Below are 14,382 nucleotides of genomic sequence, written 5' to 3'. Positions count from 1 at the left end.
TGTATTACGAGTCTCTGCTCTGTCAATAAAACGTGTCCTGTTGTTATCCTACTGATTAAAAAACAAAACCCCACACTATCTTCAGTCCATTATTCTCACTAAGCCAAATCTAAATGTTTGCCTGGTGGGATAATCAGTGTTTTTATTCTTCTTTCTACCATCATGGTAATATAAAGGCCCATTTCTGACTCTCTGGTGAAAGAAACAATCCTTTAAATATGAAATAAATGCCTCATAAATATGAGACACTAAGTCATCATTGAGAGTATTTCATAAAAAAAGTATTTGAGGCTCTGTGTACTCCATCAGGTTTCTCATCGGCCAATCACAGCCCCGCTTCCTGCTTACGTCACCTCCCGGAAGCAGCGAGCTGCCTGCTTTGTTTTGTTTTGGTAGTAGGAGTTGGGGGGCAGAGACAGGCGAGCAGGCAGGAGGTCCGCCCGGGGCAGAGCCTCTCACTAAATGGGGAGAGCTAAATCGGGGATGGAAGATGACGGACCGATAGCCGACGCCTTCAGGATGCCGAGCTTTATTATTAGCAACATCGAAGAAGGGAGGGCGAAATTGTCCCGCAACCTGCCGACGGAAACTTCCTTCGCTGACGGTAAAGTTGGAGACTCGAACCGGGGAGTCATCCGATCCAACTCGCTCGACGAAGGCGACAGGACCTCCGCGGAGGAGAGGGATGCGGAGGGCAACAACAACAACAACTGCAACGGCGGCGGAGGAGGAGGAGGAGGAAGGAGAGCGAGGCGGAGGGCGAGCGCCGTCGAGATCCTGAGGAGAAATTTCGGGGATTCGAAGTCCCCCTCTCTCCGTCTGAGCACCAAAAGTCGGATGCCGAGCGGGCCCGAGCACGGAACCGACATAGAAAGCGGCAAAAACGAGCCGAGGGACGGCTGCGGAGCGGAATGCGGCGAGTGTCGAAAGTCGGACGCGGGAACGGGAGGTCCGGGAGATAAAAACGAGCCCACCCCGAGCGAGTCGACGGCTCCGGCCGTCCACGGAGTGGACGACGGAACCGTTAGAGATGAGTGCCGTCACAAGCGGGACAACGACGTGCTGCCGTCGGCTCCAGGCGGCTCTTCCGGCGCCAAACAGCACGTCTACTGCACCGTCTACTGCGTCGCCAACGACGCCCGCCGGGCGGACGCCGAAGCCCCGGACCCGGCGGTCGCCTCCGACGGGACGGAGGTCGGCTCGGAGACGGGGCGGACTGCGAGTCCCGGTTCGGGTCCCGAGCTGGAGCTGTACTCGCTGGACGACCTGGTGGACCTGATGGGGGACGCCTCCCAGCGCCAGCACGGGGACCAGGCCGACTCCGGCAGCGAGGCGGAGTGCTGTGAGGTGTGCCTGGAGGAGAAACTCATCGCACCCCTGCCCTGCTGCGGGAAGCACTTGTGCGCTGGCTGCTTGAAGCTCTACGTCAGTTCCCAGGTCGGTGTGCAGGGTGTGTGTGTGTGTGTGTTATAAAGACTGGTTTAAGCAGTAGTAACACACTCAAACACAATCATAGTTTCCTTTGCCACATTTGGCATCAGTCTCTGAGGCAGATTCTGGGAACTTCACCAAGAACTGACCTCACAGGTTTTAAACCCTTAAAGAAATATCTGGATGAAAGGCCCTGCTCTGCCTCTTCAGTGTTAAACCCAGAGCTGCCAGCTGTCCCCCAGATAAGGACTAGTCCTGTGTTTAAAACTAGTTAACAAATAACTCACTTCGGTCCTTGTTTTGACGAGCCGGCGTCAATCTGTCCATAGGTGAAAAAAAATGAAACAGTGATTTTCTTTTTTTGGTCTAATCAGATTTAAAGAATCATGTTTTTTTTCCCCTGCAGGGAAAGATGTCGAACACAGAAATGTACTTTGATTAACCAAAGCCACTGAGAAGATTGTTGTTCGAGCTGCTTTCAAAGTGAGAGCAGATTCCAAACAAAACTACAAAAATGGCATTTTCTGCTTAGCTTGAATGCTGAGAGCTGAACGACAGCTGAAACCTGCAGAGGAAGCTGAAGCTAAAAGGAGCAAAACATGAGCTGGATGTAGCAGAAATGCTAGCTTAAACCTTAAAGTACCAAAGCTAAATGTAAGAAAGGGCTAGGTAAATTCTAAATGCAGCTGAAGACGAGCTAAAAGTAAAAAGACAGTCGCTAGGCGCCAGAAGTAGCAAAAAAGTGAAAATAGCTAAAGACTAGCTATAGCTAAAAGTAGCAAAAGGTGAGCTACGGTGACCAAAACGCTACCCCGAAGTTGCAAAATGTCAGCTAAACTCAAATGACTAACTAAAAACTAAAAATAGCAACTTGTTAAAAGTAGCAGAAGGCTAGCTTAAAGGAGCAAAATGGTAGCTAGAAGGCTAGCTCAAAATAAAACGTAAGAAAAAGCTCACTAATGAGAGCGAAACGTTATCTAAGAGTAGCAAATAGGAGAAAAATGGTTTTTATTTGTCTAACTCTTCTAACGTGGCTCTGTTTCTGTCTGTCGTGTAAATGTTGGCGCGTTTTCCCTGGTGACGCCCCTCTCAGTCTCACGGCTCATTATTATGGAGGCAGAAGTGCCTTCTCCCTCTGCACCCGCCTGTCTGGTCAGGGTTTCTTTCAGTTTCCCAATGTTGGCAACCCAAGTTAAAAAAAAAAGAAGCAAGGCTTTATGAAATATATTTTGAAAAATAGGCCAACACCTGAAGGTTTTCTCATCTTGTGATAAATATTTTGGTGAATCTAGGTCAAAGAGCGGTTCAGATAATAACAGACTTTGTTAACGGCGGGGCTACAGATTGCTTGTTTGGTTTATCCTCCACTAAAGCGAGGCCCATAGAGACATGGATGATGGAAGAACCTGACCGGCCTGCACAGAGTCCTGACCTCAACCTGAACGAACAGAGACTGAGAGACGGACCTTCTGTCCAACATCAGTGTCTGACCTCGCAGATGAGCTTCTGGAAGGACGATTAAAACTTCCCATAAACACTCCTGAACCTGTGGAAAACCTTCTGAGAAGAGCTGAAGCTGTTGTAGCTGCAAAGGGTGGACCAACATCAGAATTAACCCCATGGATTAAGAATGGGATGTCCCTCACGTTAATATGTGTGTGAAGGGAGACGAGCAAATACTTTAGGCAATATATGAGCTTTCTTCACCTGTGTCTTTCTCTGTGCCGCTCTGGTGAAGAACCCGGGCTGCAGTGGTTATATTCACAGTCTGTCCCATCGGCTGCTGAAGCTTTAGCTCCTTCAGAGAGCTCCCAGGGGTCTTGGTGGTCTCTTTAACTATATCCTCCTTCCTCACGGTCACTCAGTTTGTGAGGATGGCCTGCTCTTGGTAGATTTACACACGTCCCATGGTCCTTCCACGTCTTGATGATGGATTTCACAAAACTCCTGAGGTTGTTTAGGGTCCTTGGAGATCCTTCTGTCTCCATCCCCTGACTTGTACTTCTCACTTATCTTTTCTCTGGGTTGAATTAGGACAGTCACTTACAGGCGGTGAATATTTTTGCAGCAGGTGCATTAACGCACAGCTGATGTAAAACGGCAGCGGAGTGTGGTCAGCTGCTGTGATGCAGATGGAATGATTGTATCAGGCTTGGGACATCCCTACAACAAAACAAAACGAAAAAAAAAACAAGTCCAAGTGTTGATTCAGACATTTTTTTGAATTTTCTACTTACAACATTCTCTTTTTTTTTTTTTTTTATAATGGCGCTCCTCAAATCGCTCATCGGAATAGTTGCAATTTTTCCCACTAACCCACCTTAATCTGTTTAGATAAAAAACGTTTTATCAGCCACCCAGAGGAATCTTCTTGTCTGCGGTTTGTGTTGCTTCAAATAATTACACAAGTGCAGAGCAGACTCGCTGATAAGCCGACTGGAAATAAAAATAAAAGGGTCGTGTAAACGGTGATGTGTAGGTGGGTTATATCTTTGCACCACAAACTGATTTTTAGCACACGGGCTTGGCGTTAACCTGAGCGACACGTCAGTAGGTGCTCGCAAAACGGCGGCAAGAGACTGGATTGGACTGGTTCGGTGTCAACCGGGCACGGACTGCAACTTATTTGTGTTTGTCGAACAATTGCTGTTGTCCTACTTAAACATACTGGAGTCAGCATGATGCAAGATGGTCGCCACAGCTAATGAGCTTAGCAAAGACAAAAATGGCTCCAACTCTTTCAAGTTTACAACTATAGAGCTCAGATTCTGTGAGGTAGTAGCTGAGAGTCATCCCCAACACATACTCTGAGCGCTAACAGATGCACAAGATCTTGGTTTAAAACTTCAGCATTAACCGCGGCAGTCTGCACTGTCTGTCTGTTAGCAAAATATCTCATGGACGACTGAAGAGACTTCGATGAAACTCTCAGGAAGTAACCATTAGATGTCCACCTGTAACTGATTAACATGTGGGAACGATACAGTTCAAAATGGCTGCCACAGCTGATCAGACTCTGCAAACACAAATGGCTACAGCTCATGCTTTTTTTTTACACATACTGAGGTCAGACTTGGTGTGGTAATAGCAGAGCGTTATCTCCATCACGTACTCTGAGCACTAACAGGTCGTGTGAGATTTCGGTTGAAAACGTTGGCCGTGCGAGGCAGAGGGAGAAGCTCGTTTTAATTGTCGCTGTTATTGCAGATCGTGGAGTCGTCCACTCTTGTGTCTCTGATCCGATTCGGGCTTGAACGTGCACAGGTGGATGAGAGGAGCTATCACTTCTAAGCAAGAACACGAAAAAAAAGCTGTTGCTCCGTCCATTTACAGATGAATTCAGTGAAGGAAAGGAGCGGTGATAACAGGCGAAGGCTTCCTGGGCGCCAGCCAATCAGAAGACAGAGTGGTTTTTAAAGAGACAGGCGCTAACGTGGTCATCCGAAGGCAGCGATGGAACCGAGTGACTAGAATAAGGGTAGCTTTAAGTTAAAAAGACAAAAACATACTGGACATATATGGCCCTAGAATTAATAAACACATACAGATGTATTTAAAAAGAAAACACTTCAGGTCTTCAGTTTAGATCACCACGGTCAGATTTGCTTCATACATTTTGTTTGAGATGTTTCACCATTCTCATTGTGTCCACGGTTTCAAACGGGCCCCCGGTCTGTCAGCACGCCGGGCATACGGCACACCGTGGCGCGTTAGTGACGGATAACGTGTCTGACCAGTCCGACCAGGCCGTGGCCTTCAGCGCGCCGGTGTTGTGGCAACAACAATAACGCCGCTATCGCTGCCTTCTCATCATCTGTTTGATAAGTTCTTGGTCTCCGTGCGGGACATCGTCAGAGATCGATGATTTATTTATTTATTTATTTTGTCTTGACCGTGTTCCAGATGCACACGCGTACAAATGACAAAAGAGCTGTGGAAAAGGAGGACCAGATGGTGAAGCATTCTGAGTGTGTGTGCATTATAAAACACACATTAGCATGAGTAAACTGAATGATTCGAAATGTTACACAGGTTATGTAATAGAGCACTCTAAAGCTGCAGCATCAGACATTCGGACTAGTGGACTTCATGAACAGATTGTGGATAGGGTGTACTTGCTGGAAGTGACTGCATTGCTCTCACTGCAGACGGATTTGTGTGTGTGTGTGTTCTTTGCTGCACATTAGCTTCCACTCTCTGCACCGCATCCTTCGGCCTTCCTCTCATCCGCCTCGCGCTCCCTTCTGTCCTGCGGTAAATTATTCACCGGATCCCATCGGCGGTGTGAAGATTTTCAATATGTAGATTCGATGCTGCCGGAACACGCACGGCCCGTGTTGCAGGGGGGAAAAATACCTGACATGTTTGGACCCATAAGGAGCAAAAATAAACTTGCTTCGAGATGTCGTAACCGACCTTTTGTTTCTTTTTTCAGGTGACTGTGGGCAAAGCTGTCATCGGCTGCCCGAACTGGACGTGTCACGGCACCCTGGAGGAGGGACTGGTGGTCTCAAACTTGACCAGCGAGGAGGCGGCGAAGTACCGCTACTTCGTGGAGCTGAGCCAGCTGGACGCGAGCACGAAGCCGTGCCCCCAGTGCAACCACTTCACCTCCCTGAAGACGCACAACCCCACCCGCTTCGAGCACAAGTACAAGGCGAGTCCGCGGACAGCTGCCGGCATGTGACGTAGCAGCGTTCTGCCTGCTTACATTAAAACAGCCGTTTTTGAGGAGAAAAAATAGACAAGAGTTAACTTAAATCACACACAAAAACCCTGATACCTTCACTGGAACAGGTGCTCCTACAAAATCACTTCCAAATCTTTTTGAGTCTACCATACTTAAAGGCTTTTCCGCATTTAAATGTGATTTACAACAGAGTTTTAGGGTCACTCGGAAAAGACAAAAAAAAAATAAGGAGGAAGATGTTTTTGTTTCCAAATTTTGAGACTGACCTTGTAATGAAGATAAATAATAGATTATAAGGTCTGTTGTGTTTTTAGGGTGGATCGACAAGTTGCCACCAAACAGGTGGATGTTTTTTTTCACTAGGTGTCAGTCAGGTACAACGCTTCGTATTAACATTTGATTCAAAGATGCCAGAGTGTTGAGTTTAAGGCTCCAAAACCATCTGTAAGCCAGTGGCCGACTACGATCATCTGTTTTAAACTGTTTATTTTATATTATATGCATTGTCTGGGAAATGAAGAGTTATTTTATTTATTTATTTTTTAATGTTCTTGTACAGCTTTATGAAAAGCTTACTTTGAGGCCGACAGTGACACTCTGCAGAATTTGACAGAAACGATGAGTTACTCACTGCTGTTTTGGTCAAACTAGGTCCCACAAATACATTTGTATGTTTGGGTCATTTCGATGTAAGTCCTGATGCTGCACGGTGGAGCATCGTTAGCATCGTTGTCAGAAGGTTTGACTCTCGGCTGGGGACTTCCTGTGTGGGCTTTGTGTCGGTTTGTGCCGGCGATTTGTCTGGGATGAATCCTGCTTTTAGCCCAATGATCAGAGGAGAAAGGCACCAGCTCTCTGTGGTGGGGGAAGAAAATGCATAAATGGGTGGTCATTTTGACTAAACTTGACAAATCCTACCTCTAATTTCAAAAGTATCTTTATTGTTTCCATTCCTCGGCCTGTTGGTAAACATTGTACATGCATCGTTTTCTCCCGGCTGTAGATCCAGTGCAGCAGTTGCCAGTTTGTGTGGTGCTTCAAATGCCACGCGCCGTGGCACGACGGCCTGAAATGCCGCGACTACAGGAAGGCGGACAAGCAGCTTCGGACCTGGGCGAGCGTCATCGAGCACGGACAGAGGAACGCCCAGAAGTGTCCACAGTGCAAGGTGCCATCCTGACTTCCCTGTTTTTCTTTTTTACCTTTAGAACAGATGAACGCTGGATGTGGTCACGGTATCAGTAGCTGGGTGTCTGTAAATGGCAAGCGGGTTGATGGATGGAGGCGGGGGGGAGTGGAAATAAGTGAATCACCGAAGGTTAAGAAGCGTGAAGGCGGGGAGGGATGATGGATGGAGAGCGCTGGAGAACGGCTGCGTGTTGAACAGCAGAGTACTGATGCATAGATGCTACATATATTGAAAATAACGATTTTTTTTTTACCCCCTACTGCACTAAACCACAGATAGTAGACTGAGTATATAAAACAAGCCTGGGTTTATGTCACAGATCTCCAGCTGATTAAAAAAAAAGACAACAAATAAGTCGTGCTTGATGTAAAATATGGGAGCTGTTTTTCCTACAGCGTCAAGCGTTTTCTCTCCGTGTTTGTCACATTGTTGCTCTGGGTCTCTGAATGTCTCCTCTGGAAGCACGGAGAGAGGACTGTGCCAGACTGCGAAGCCAACAAATTGGTGTCACGCTGCGTTCAGCTGGAATCAGTCCGCCTAACTTAACACACAGTTTAAAGGGAGGCTGCTCGCTGCCGCGGCGACTAGTGAAGCTCCATTTCACACGCTGCTGTCTGCACATTACTGAGCCGCTGTGCTGTTTTTAAGTCATCTTACTCTTAAGTATTATGAATAACTTTGTTTTTGTCTTGTCGAACAGCAAAAACTTTTGTACCAAAAGTGTGCTATTGCTTATGTAAAGTAGCTGCTTTAATTGAAAGTCGTTCGATTCTGGTCACACCGTAATAAATCAGTCCATCTCTGTCAGAAACTATTAATCAGATTTTCCTTCTTTATTCGTCCCTTTGTCCTCAGATCCATATTCAGCGCACAGAGGGCTGCGATCACATGACCTGCACGCAGTGCAACACCAACTTCTGCTACCGCTGTGGGGAGCGCTACCGACACCTGAGGTCCGAGTCCTCCTCTGTCCTCCCTCCGTTTGGCCTTTTTAGCGTCTTTCTGGTTTCATCTTTCTTTGTCCCTTGCCAGGTTTTTTGGAGACCACACGTCCAACCTGAGCGTGTTCGGCTGCAAGTATCGTTACCTCCCTGACAAGCCTCACCTTAGAAGGTTGGTCCGAGGATCTGTCTGTGGTAAGTCGGTGTGGGAGTAGTTGAAACACTCGCTCTTTTGACGCGTTAACTCTAATATACAGGGTGGGCCATTTATATGGATACACCTTAATAAAATGGGAATGGTTGGTGATATTAACTTCCTGTTTGTGGCACATTAGTGTATGGGAGGGGGGAAAACTTTCCAAGATGGGTGATGACTATGGCGGCCATTTTGAAGTCGGACATTTTGGATCCCAAACAGCGGAAGCCCAGACCTTCCTCTGTAGGGTAGTCAAGTTCAGCAGGAATCTTTATAATCACTGATCATAAAACTTTCGGATAAAACTTAAATGGCTGAGGTGGTTTTGTTGGTGGATCTATTTAGGATGTCTTGTCGGCATTGTTTCTTGGCACGTTCCACTCGAAGGAGACCCCGAGGAAGACCCAGAAATCTCCAGTGAGATTAAAAAAACCCTTTACAAAAATGTAGTTCTTTGTGTTTAATGAAGGTGTTAATTTGTAAATCTTTGCGTTTTAGTATCCGATGTGATGTCCTTGTGCAGCAATAAGTGCAACAGTTTTCACAACTTCTCGTCAGTCCTGCACCTTAACTTCGAGGAGTTTTTGCCCATTTCTCTGAACAGAGCAGTCCTAAATCTTCTTCCTCTTCTTGTCATATTACAGTCTGAGTTTTTGGTTCTAAAGCATCATTTATCTTCAGTCGTTCTTGGGTGAAATCACTGCGGTGCAGCACGTCTCACCATAGCTTCAGATATCCAGATGAATTTCTGTTAAATTCACAAGCAAAATGCGTGAAACGCGTTGTTTCGTCAGTGTACGGCGAACCTTTCTGACCCAGATGAACTGGACCGGAGCCCCGCCGAGGACAGCTTCGTCTTAATTATAATTATTCATTCAGTTATCAGATCTGTAAGGCCGTAAGGTTCCAGGAAGCTGAACTCCTGACATATCTGTTCCTCTCGACTCGCCAGAGTTGGTTATATCAGAACCGGGAGCTAATTTGTCCCCTAACAAGAGGCCATTTGCCCATTACGGCGTTTCGCTCATTTCCAGCTCTGGTTGATTTTGCATTTAATGAGTTGCACTGAGCTCCTGTCTTTCTTTACTCCTCGCAGCCTCGAAGATGCTGATAACTCCGGTGGTCCTGGTGCTGGTGGTAGTGCTCGGAGCTCTCGCGCTGGTGATAGGTAACACACACGCACACACGTGGACACACACGTGGACACACACTCAGACGAAGGCCGTCCACGTGTAGCCGCTAAATGCCTTATCTGAGTCACAGATTTTCTTTGCACAGCGGCTGCACTCCACTACAGTTTCAGTAACGGCTATTTTTACGTTTTATGTCAAAGAGAAGCAAACTATTCTTGTTTAAAAAAAAAAAAAGAGGCAGGGATCCAGCCACCGGATCACTGACTGTCACATCGTCTTCATCCAGCTGGAGACTCGTTTTTTCAGCCTGCGCTGGGAGTTATCGGTGCTTCAGCCAAACCGTAATTAGCGTTAATCTCTTTTCTGTGTTTGTAAATCCCACGGATGATCTTCTAAACACTAATATGATGTGATGGAAGATTCACATTTACTTTAATCGAATTAGTGTTGTGCAGCTGACTCTTTCCGTCTCTCAGCTCAATTAATTTTTCATGTGCCAGATCTGCTTGCTTTGAGCTGTGATGTGGAAAACTCACATAAAATCCCTATCCTAATGATCGCCTGAGAATATGTATTTGCAGATTACATATAGAGTTTACTGGCTGAGATTTATTTTTTTTTAGAAACTATGTTGATTTAAGAAGCAGACATTTTGGTTTCTTTTCAGTCCACATTCTTACCTGTGCTGCAATTTATTTAAGGTTCGCTACGAATGCAGTTCAGAGGGTATATTTTCTTCCTAAAAGTAACATTTCCTAGTTAACCAATTAAATAGAGTTAAATAGAGCCTCTCCATTCTATCTGGAAAACACGGCGCTGTTATTATGAAGTTAGCGTAATGTGCTGGTCAGCTTCCTTTGGGGTCTGCCGGTGTTGTACAGAAAAAAGCACCCCGGTCATTGGAAGCAGATTGATAAAAAGGTTTTAATATTTCAAAATGTTCCTGTCTTAAAATGAGCTTACGCTGCGTTCCATTTTACCTCAGAAGTCAGATCTTGTCTGGGAATGACGTCATTCCAGTTGCAAGTTCGGAAAACCTGTGGGATTTGTTGTTGCCCAGTGGCCCAGCTAACAGTTAGCAACACAAACCAAATTTAGCTGCATTTTATGGATATTTATTTGCTGTTTTTTGTCTGTGTCTGTAGTGTCAGCAAAATATTTCATGAACCCGGATGTTAGCAAACACAAAAGCAGCTGCAGTTCAGTAAATTTTTAGATATTTGGCTAAAATCGGGTGTGTTAGTAGCTGAACTCCTCAGCATGTCTTCTGAACTATTGTGAGTCGACCCTGTCTGTCTGTTAGCAAAATATCTCATGAACCAGAGGACAGATTTTGCTCAGACTTTCAGAAAATAACCACTGGATGTACATCTGCAACTGATTAACATTTGGAGTCCGTCCAATTCAACATGGCCACCAAAGCCATTCCAGAAATGGTTGTAACTTAGTCGGTTTTACAGATATTGAGTTAAAATCTGACGTGGTAGTAGCTGAGAGTCATCCTCAGCATATTCTTTGCTAATCAAACAGGTAATAATCTGTGTAATCCTCTTCTGCCTCCCTGCAGGTTTATTTGCTTTTCCAATCTACTACGTGTGTAAGAGGAGGAAGAAGCAGCAGCAGCACACCCGAGGCTCGGGACGGTGGATCTGACCTCCTCTAACCTTCGAACCCCTGCTTACTCGGCTCAAACGGACGAAAGCCGCGTCTCCTCAGAGACGGACAGGCCGGCCCGAGACACGAGAAGACTCTTTAAAAACAAACGTCAGCCAACGGACGCTGGGATCCTTTTTAACAAGCGAGGGAACGCGTAAACACAGAGTGAGGCCTTTTGTCGTCGCACATCATCAGATGTAGTTTATTTATACTGCATGGGAACGCTTTAATCGGGACGCTGGACGTTGAAACGGGGCAAAACGAAACCCTGTCTTGTTAAGTTAGGAAAACGGAATCAACAGCTGTCTCGAACGAAGCTCGCCAGAGTTTCCGAGCTGTCTAAATGTCACCTGTCAGGTAAAGCACACTCTCCTACTAGCCAACACTTGCCATAGACTGTTTTATTTTGTTTTTATTTCACCCCTTTGTCTCAGATTTACAGACAGGAGAATGAATCCAAACAACAACACGTAGTTTTGTTAGCTTTTCGGATAGCGTCAGCATTTCGGTCCTCTCCGGAGAAAGTGCTGAGGCAGGAAGCTTTTAGAGTGGTCGATAATCAAACTTAGGAAGGTGCCAAAATGAGACATTTGAGGGAATAGTTGTTTTTTTTTCCCTTTTTGCAAATACTCTTCGTGCTGGCAACGAGCCACGACGGAAACACGAGTGCAGGGGGACATCTGCGCGTCGGTTTTGGTCCGCCTGTCACCGAACAGAGGCTCAAATCTCGTTGAAGGTTGTGAATTTTTCCAGTGAAACCTGAGAACCCGCACCGGAGAAAAATCACATATAAAGGCAGGCTAATGCTCGAGACTAACCTGGATATCCAATTCCTGCCAGGAGCTTTGAAAACTGGGCGTGTGCCGAGTCTTGAGACGTGGTTTCAAAGACAAAACACACACACACACACATACACAGCACAGAGTCTGAACATGCAGACCCCTCAGAAACAAAAACAAAAAAAAACCTCCTCTTGTTTTTTTGTTTTGATTCTGCCTCAGTTCGTCTCCGGTGTCCCCCCCTGACCCCCCCGTCTACCTCCGTGTTGTCTCGTTCTTGCTGTGCTCGCACACGTTCCTTATGTTCTGCCTGATTATTGTGTCATCAAAAAAACAAACAAAAAAAAACAGCTGTGCCAAAAACAAAACGCTAACTGTGTTAGGACACGCACCTAATCCCGTACTTTCCCGTTCTTTTTTTTTTTTGCTTCTGGCGCCGTTTTGGTTGCCGTTACTCTCACATTCTGCAGAGTCCGTGTAAAAGGCAAACTCCAGACCAGAGTTATGAAACGATTAAATGGTGGAAAAACTGTTCAAAGGCGCAGAGAATAAGTGGAAATGTTACAATGTTACTTATTTTTTTATTATTGACGTGCAGCTTTTTCTTTATAGCTTCATTAGTTTGCAGTGCACTGGATATGTGGCTGTAAATTACAAGGTGGTCAGATTTCATACTTTTTTTTAAAGAATTAATGCAGAAAGGCTCGTTTTCTTTCTGAGTTTGGAGGCTGCTGTTGTTAAAATAGCCAAAAGCGACACAGGAGGAGGAGCACTTTCGCAGCAGGGATTTTTGAAACGCTTTAAAGGTCAGCTGATTGTCACATAACCCTTCGTTCCTTCCTGCGTTTACTCTCGTTCTGCAACGTCGCTGCTGCTCGTGGATGTTTTTCACCGGATTCCGACCTCAGCGGCGAGGTGGAAGCGAGGGAATGAGCGACAACTCCCTGGCCTTTAGATATTTAAAAAGAGTCGCTGAATATTTTGTGTGTCGATCGCACCGATCTGTGACATAATCTGCTTTTTTTTTGTGTGTGTGTTGTTGTTGTCGTAGCGCTCCCTCCCTGATGATTTACAGTTCAGCAGCAAACCAAAGAGGCGTGGCTAAGCAGGGTTATTTGTCACAGAGAAGATGATGCAGGGTCAGGCGAAAATAAACGGGCTGACAAAGTGATGGGAGGCGAAGACGGAGAGTTCGGAGCACTGTGTCACCGAAGCCTCACCGAAGGATTAATAAGACAAACAATAGGATTTATGTTTCTGCATGACAGAAATTTAGCGTCATCGCAGGACAGTGAAACCCAGAAAGCATCCTCCTCCGTGCTGACGTCTGCCAGGGTCCCGGCCCTCGGTCTGAACCCTCCCTCCCTTCCTCCCCTCTCCCTCTCTCTCAGGGAGTCAGCTTTGTGTCCGCTGCACCCAGAGCTCCTCGTCGGTGAGCCGTGCCAAAGAAAAGCGCCGCGGATCCGAAGCGCTTCCTGGTACGTCTGCCAGCCGCTCCCTAGCAACCGTGCTGGATTCCAGGAAGCGAGAGATCAAAACAGAAAAAAAAAAATGCGCTTGCGTTGCCAACTCTTGACTGTGTCTGTCCGCCTGACTCAGCTGGGATGTGAACGTTGCAGAGGGGTCAGGGGTTTGAAGAAGGGGGATGGGGGGGAAGACGTTCAGTCAGTCACTTCTGGGAAACGATGTGGGTCAGTGAAAAGGCCTGACTCAACCCATTTGACGTTACTGCACCGTCACGATTAACGGCTACCTTTTACTGATATGAAGGATGAAGATTTGGGCTTAAATCATTTTTCAGGGTTTTATGCAACGTCACGAACAAGTATTTCCTCCTTTTTTTTTTTCAAAAACGGTTGCCCTGAATGTGGACTTTTCCACCACTGGCATTGTTATCTGACTGATTATTAACCTGCTGACAGGAAACACACTTGAAAAGAAAGTGACATGAAATATGAAGGTGACAAGCAGATTACTTCCTTGCATGTTTTATTCCCCGAGTCTGAAATTGCAATTTACACAAAAACAACATCTTTTTCCTTTCTTTACTTTACTGTAAATGCAAATAAATCCGGTTGCGTTGTGTAGGGTACTTGTCAGCTGGGAAGTAGATTATTTTTCTTCTCCTGGTTGTTTCTGTTCCAGTCCCAGTGATACTGGCATAAATGGTGCCTTCACAGCAGCTATAGATCAGATTACCAATTTGTGGTACAGGGACTTTTTTTTTCACAGATCAAAAATGGGGGGGATAAAGATCGCAGCTCACCCTTCATCTTTTTCTTTTGTGTTTGTAAGACATTAAAAAAAAAAACAATCAGCGAACTAAACCAAAAATCGGGGAGAAAACTGTACAGAGGACCGAACGCG

General features: G+C 46.0%; 1 protein-coding gene across 1 annotated transcript; it reads left to right on the top strand.

The window, feature by feature from the left end:
* The first annotated feature begins 379 nt into the window (after positions 1-379).
* On the top strand, positions 380-14,350 carry rnf217 (ring finger protein 217). The gene is made up of 7 exons (XM_017408987.3): positions 380-1,437; positions 5,867-6,088; positions 7,125-7,289; positions 8,166-8,263; positions 8,343-8,446; positions 9,544-9,615; positions 11,148-14,350. Exons 1-7 carry the CDS (start codon positions 463-465, stop codon positions 11,231-11,233), a joined length of 1,722 nt encoding a protein of 573 aa, XP_017264476.1. The 5' UTR covers positions 380-462; the 3' UTR covers positions 11,234-14,350.
* Positions 14,351-14,382: the final 32 nt, after the last annotated feature.

This window comes from Kryptolebias marmoratus, linkage group LG19 (assembly GCF_001649575.2).
Source record: "Kryptolebias marmoratus isolate JLee-2015 linkage group LG19, ASM164957v2, whole genome shotgun sequence".
In the NCBI taxonomy this organism is placed as follows: Eukaryota; Metazoa; Chordata; class Actinopteri; order Cyprinodontiformes; family Rivulidae; genus Kryptolebias; species Kryptolebias marmoratus.
Note: the sequence above shows the minus strand (reverse complement) of the source record. Positions and strands in the feature narration are given on the sequence as shown.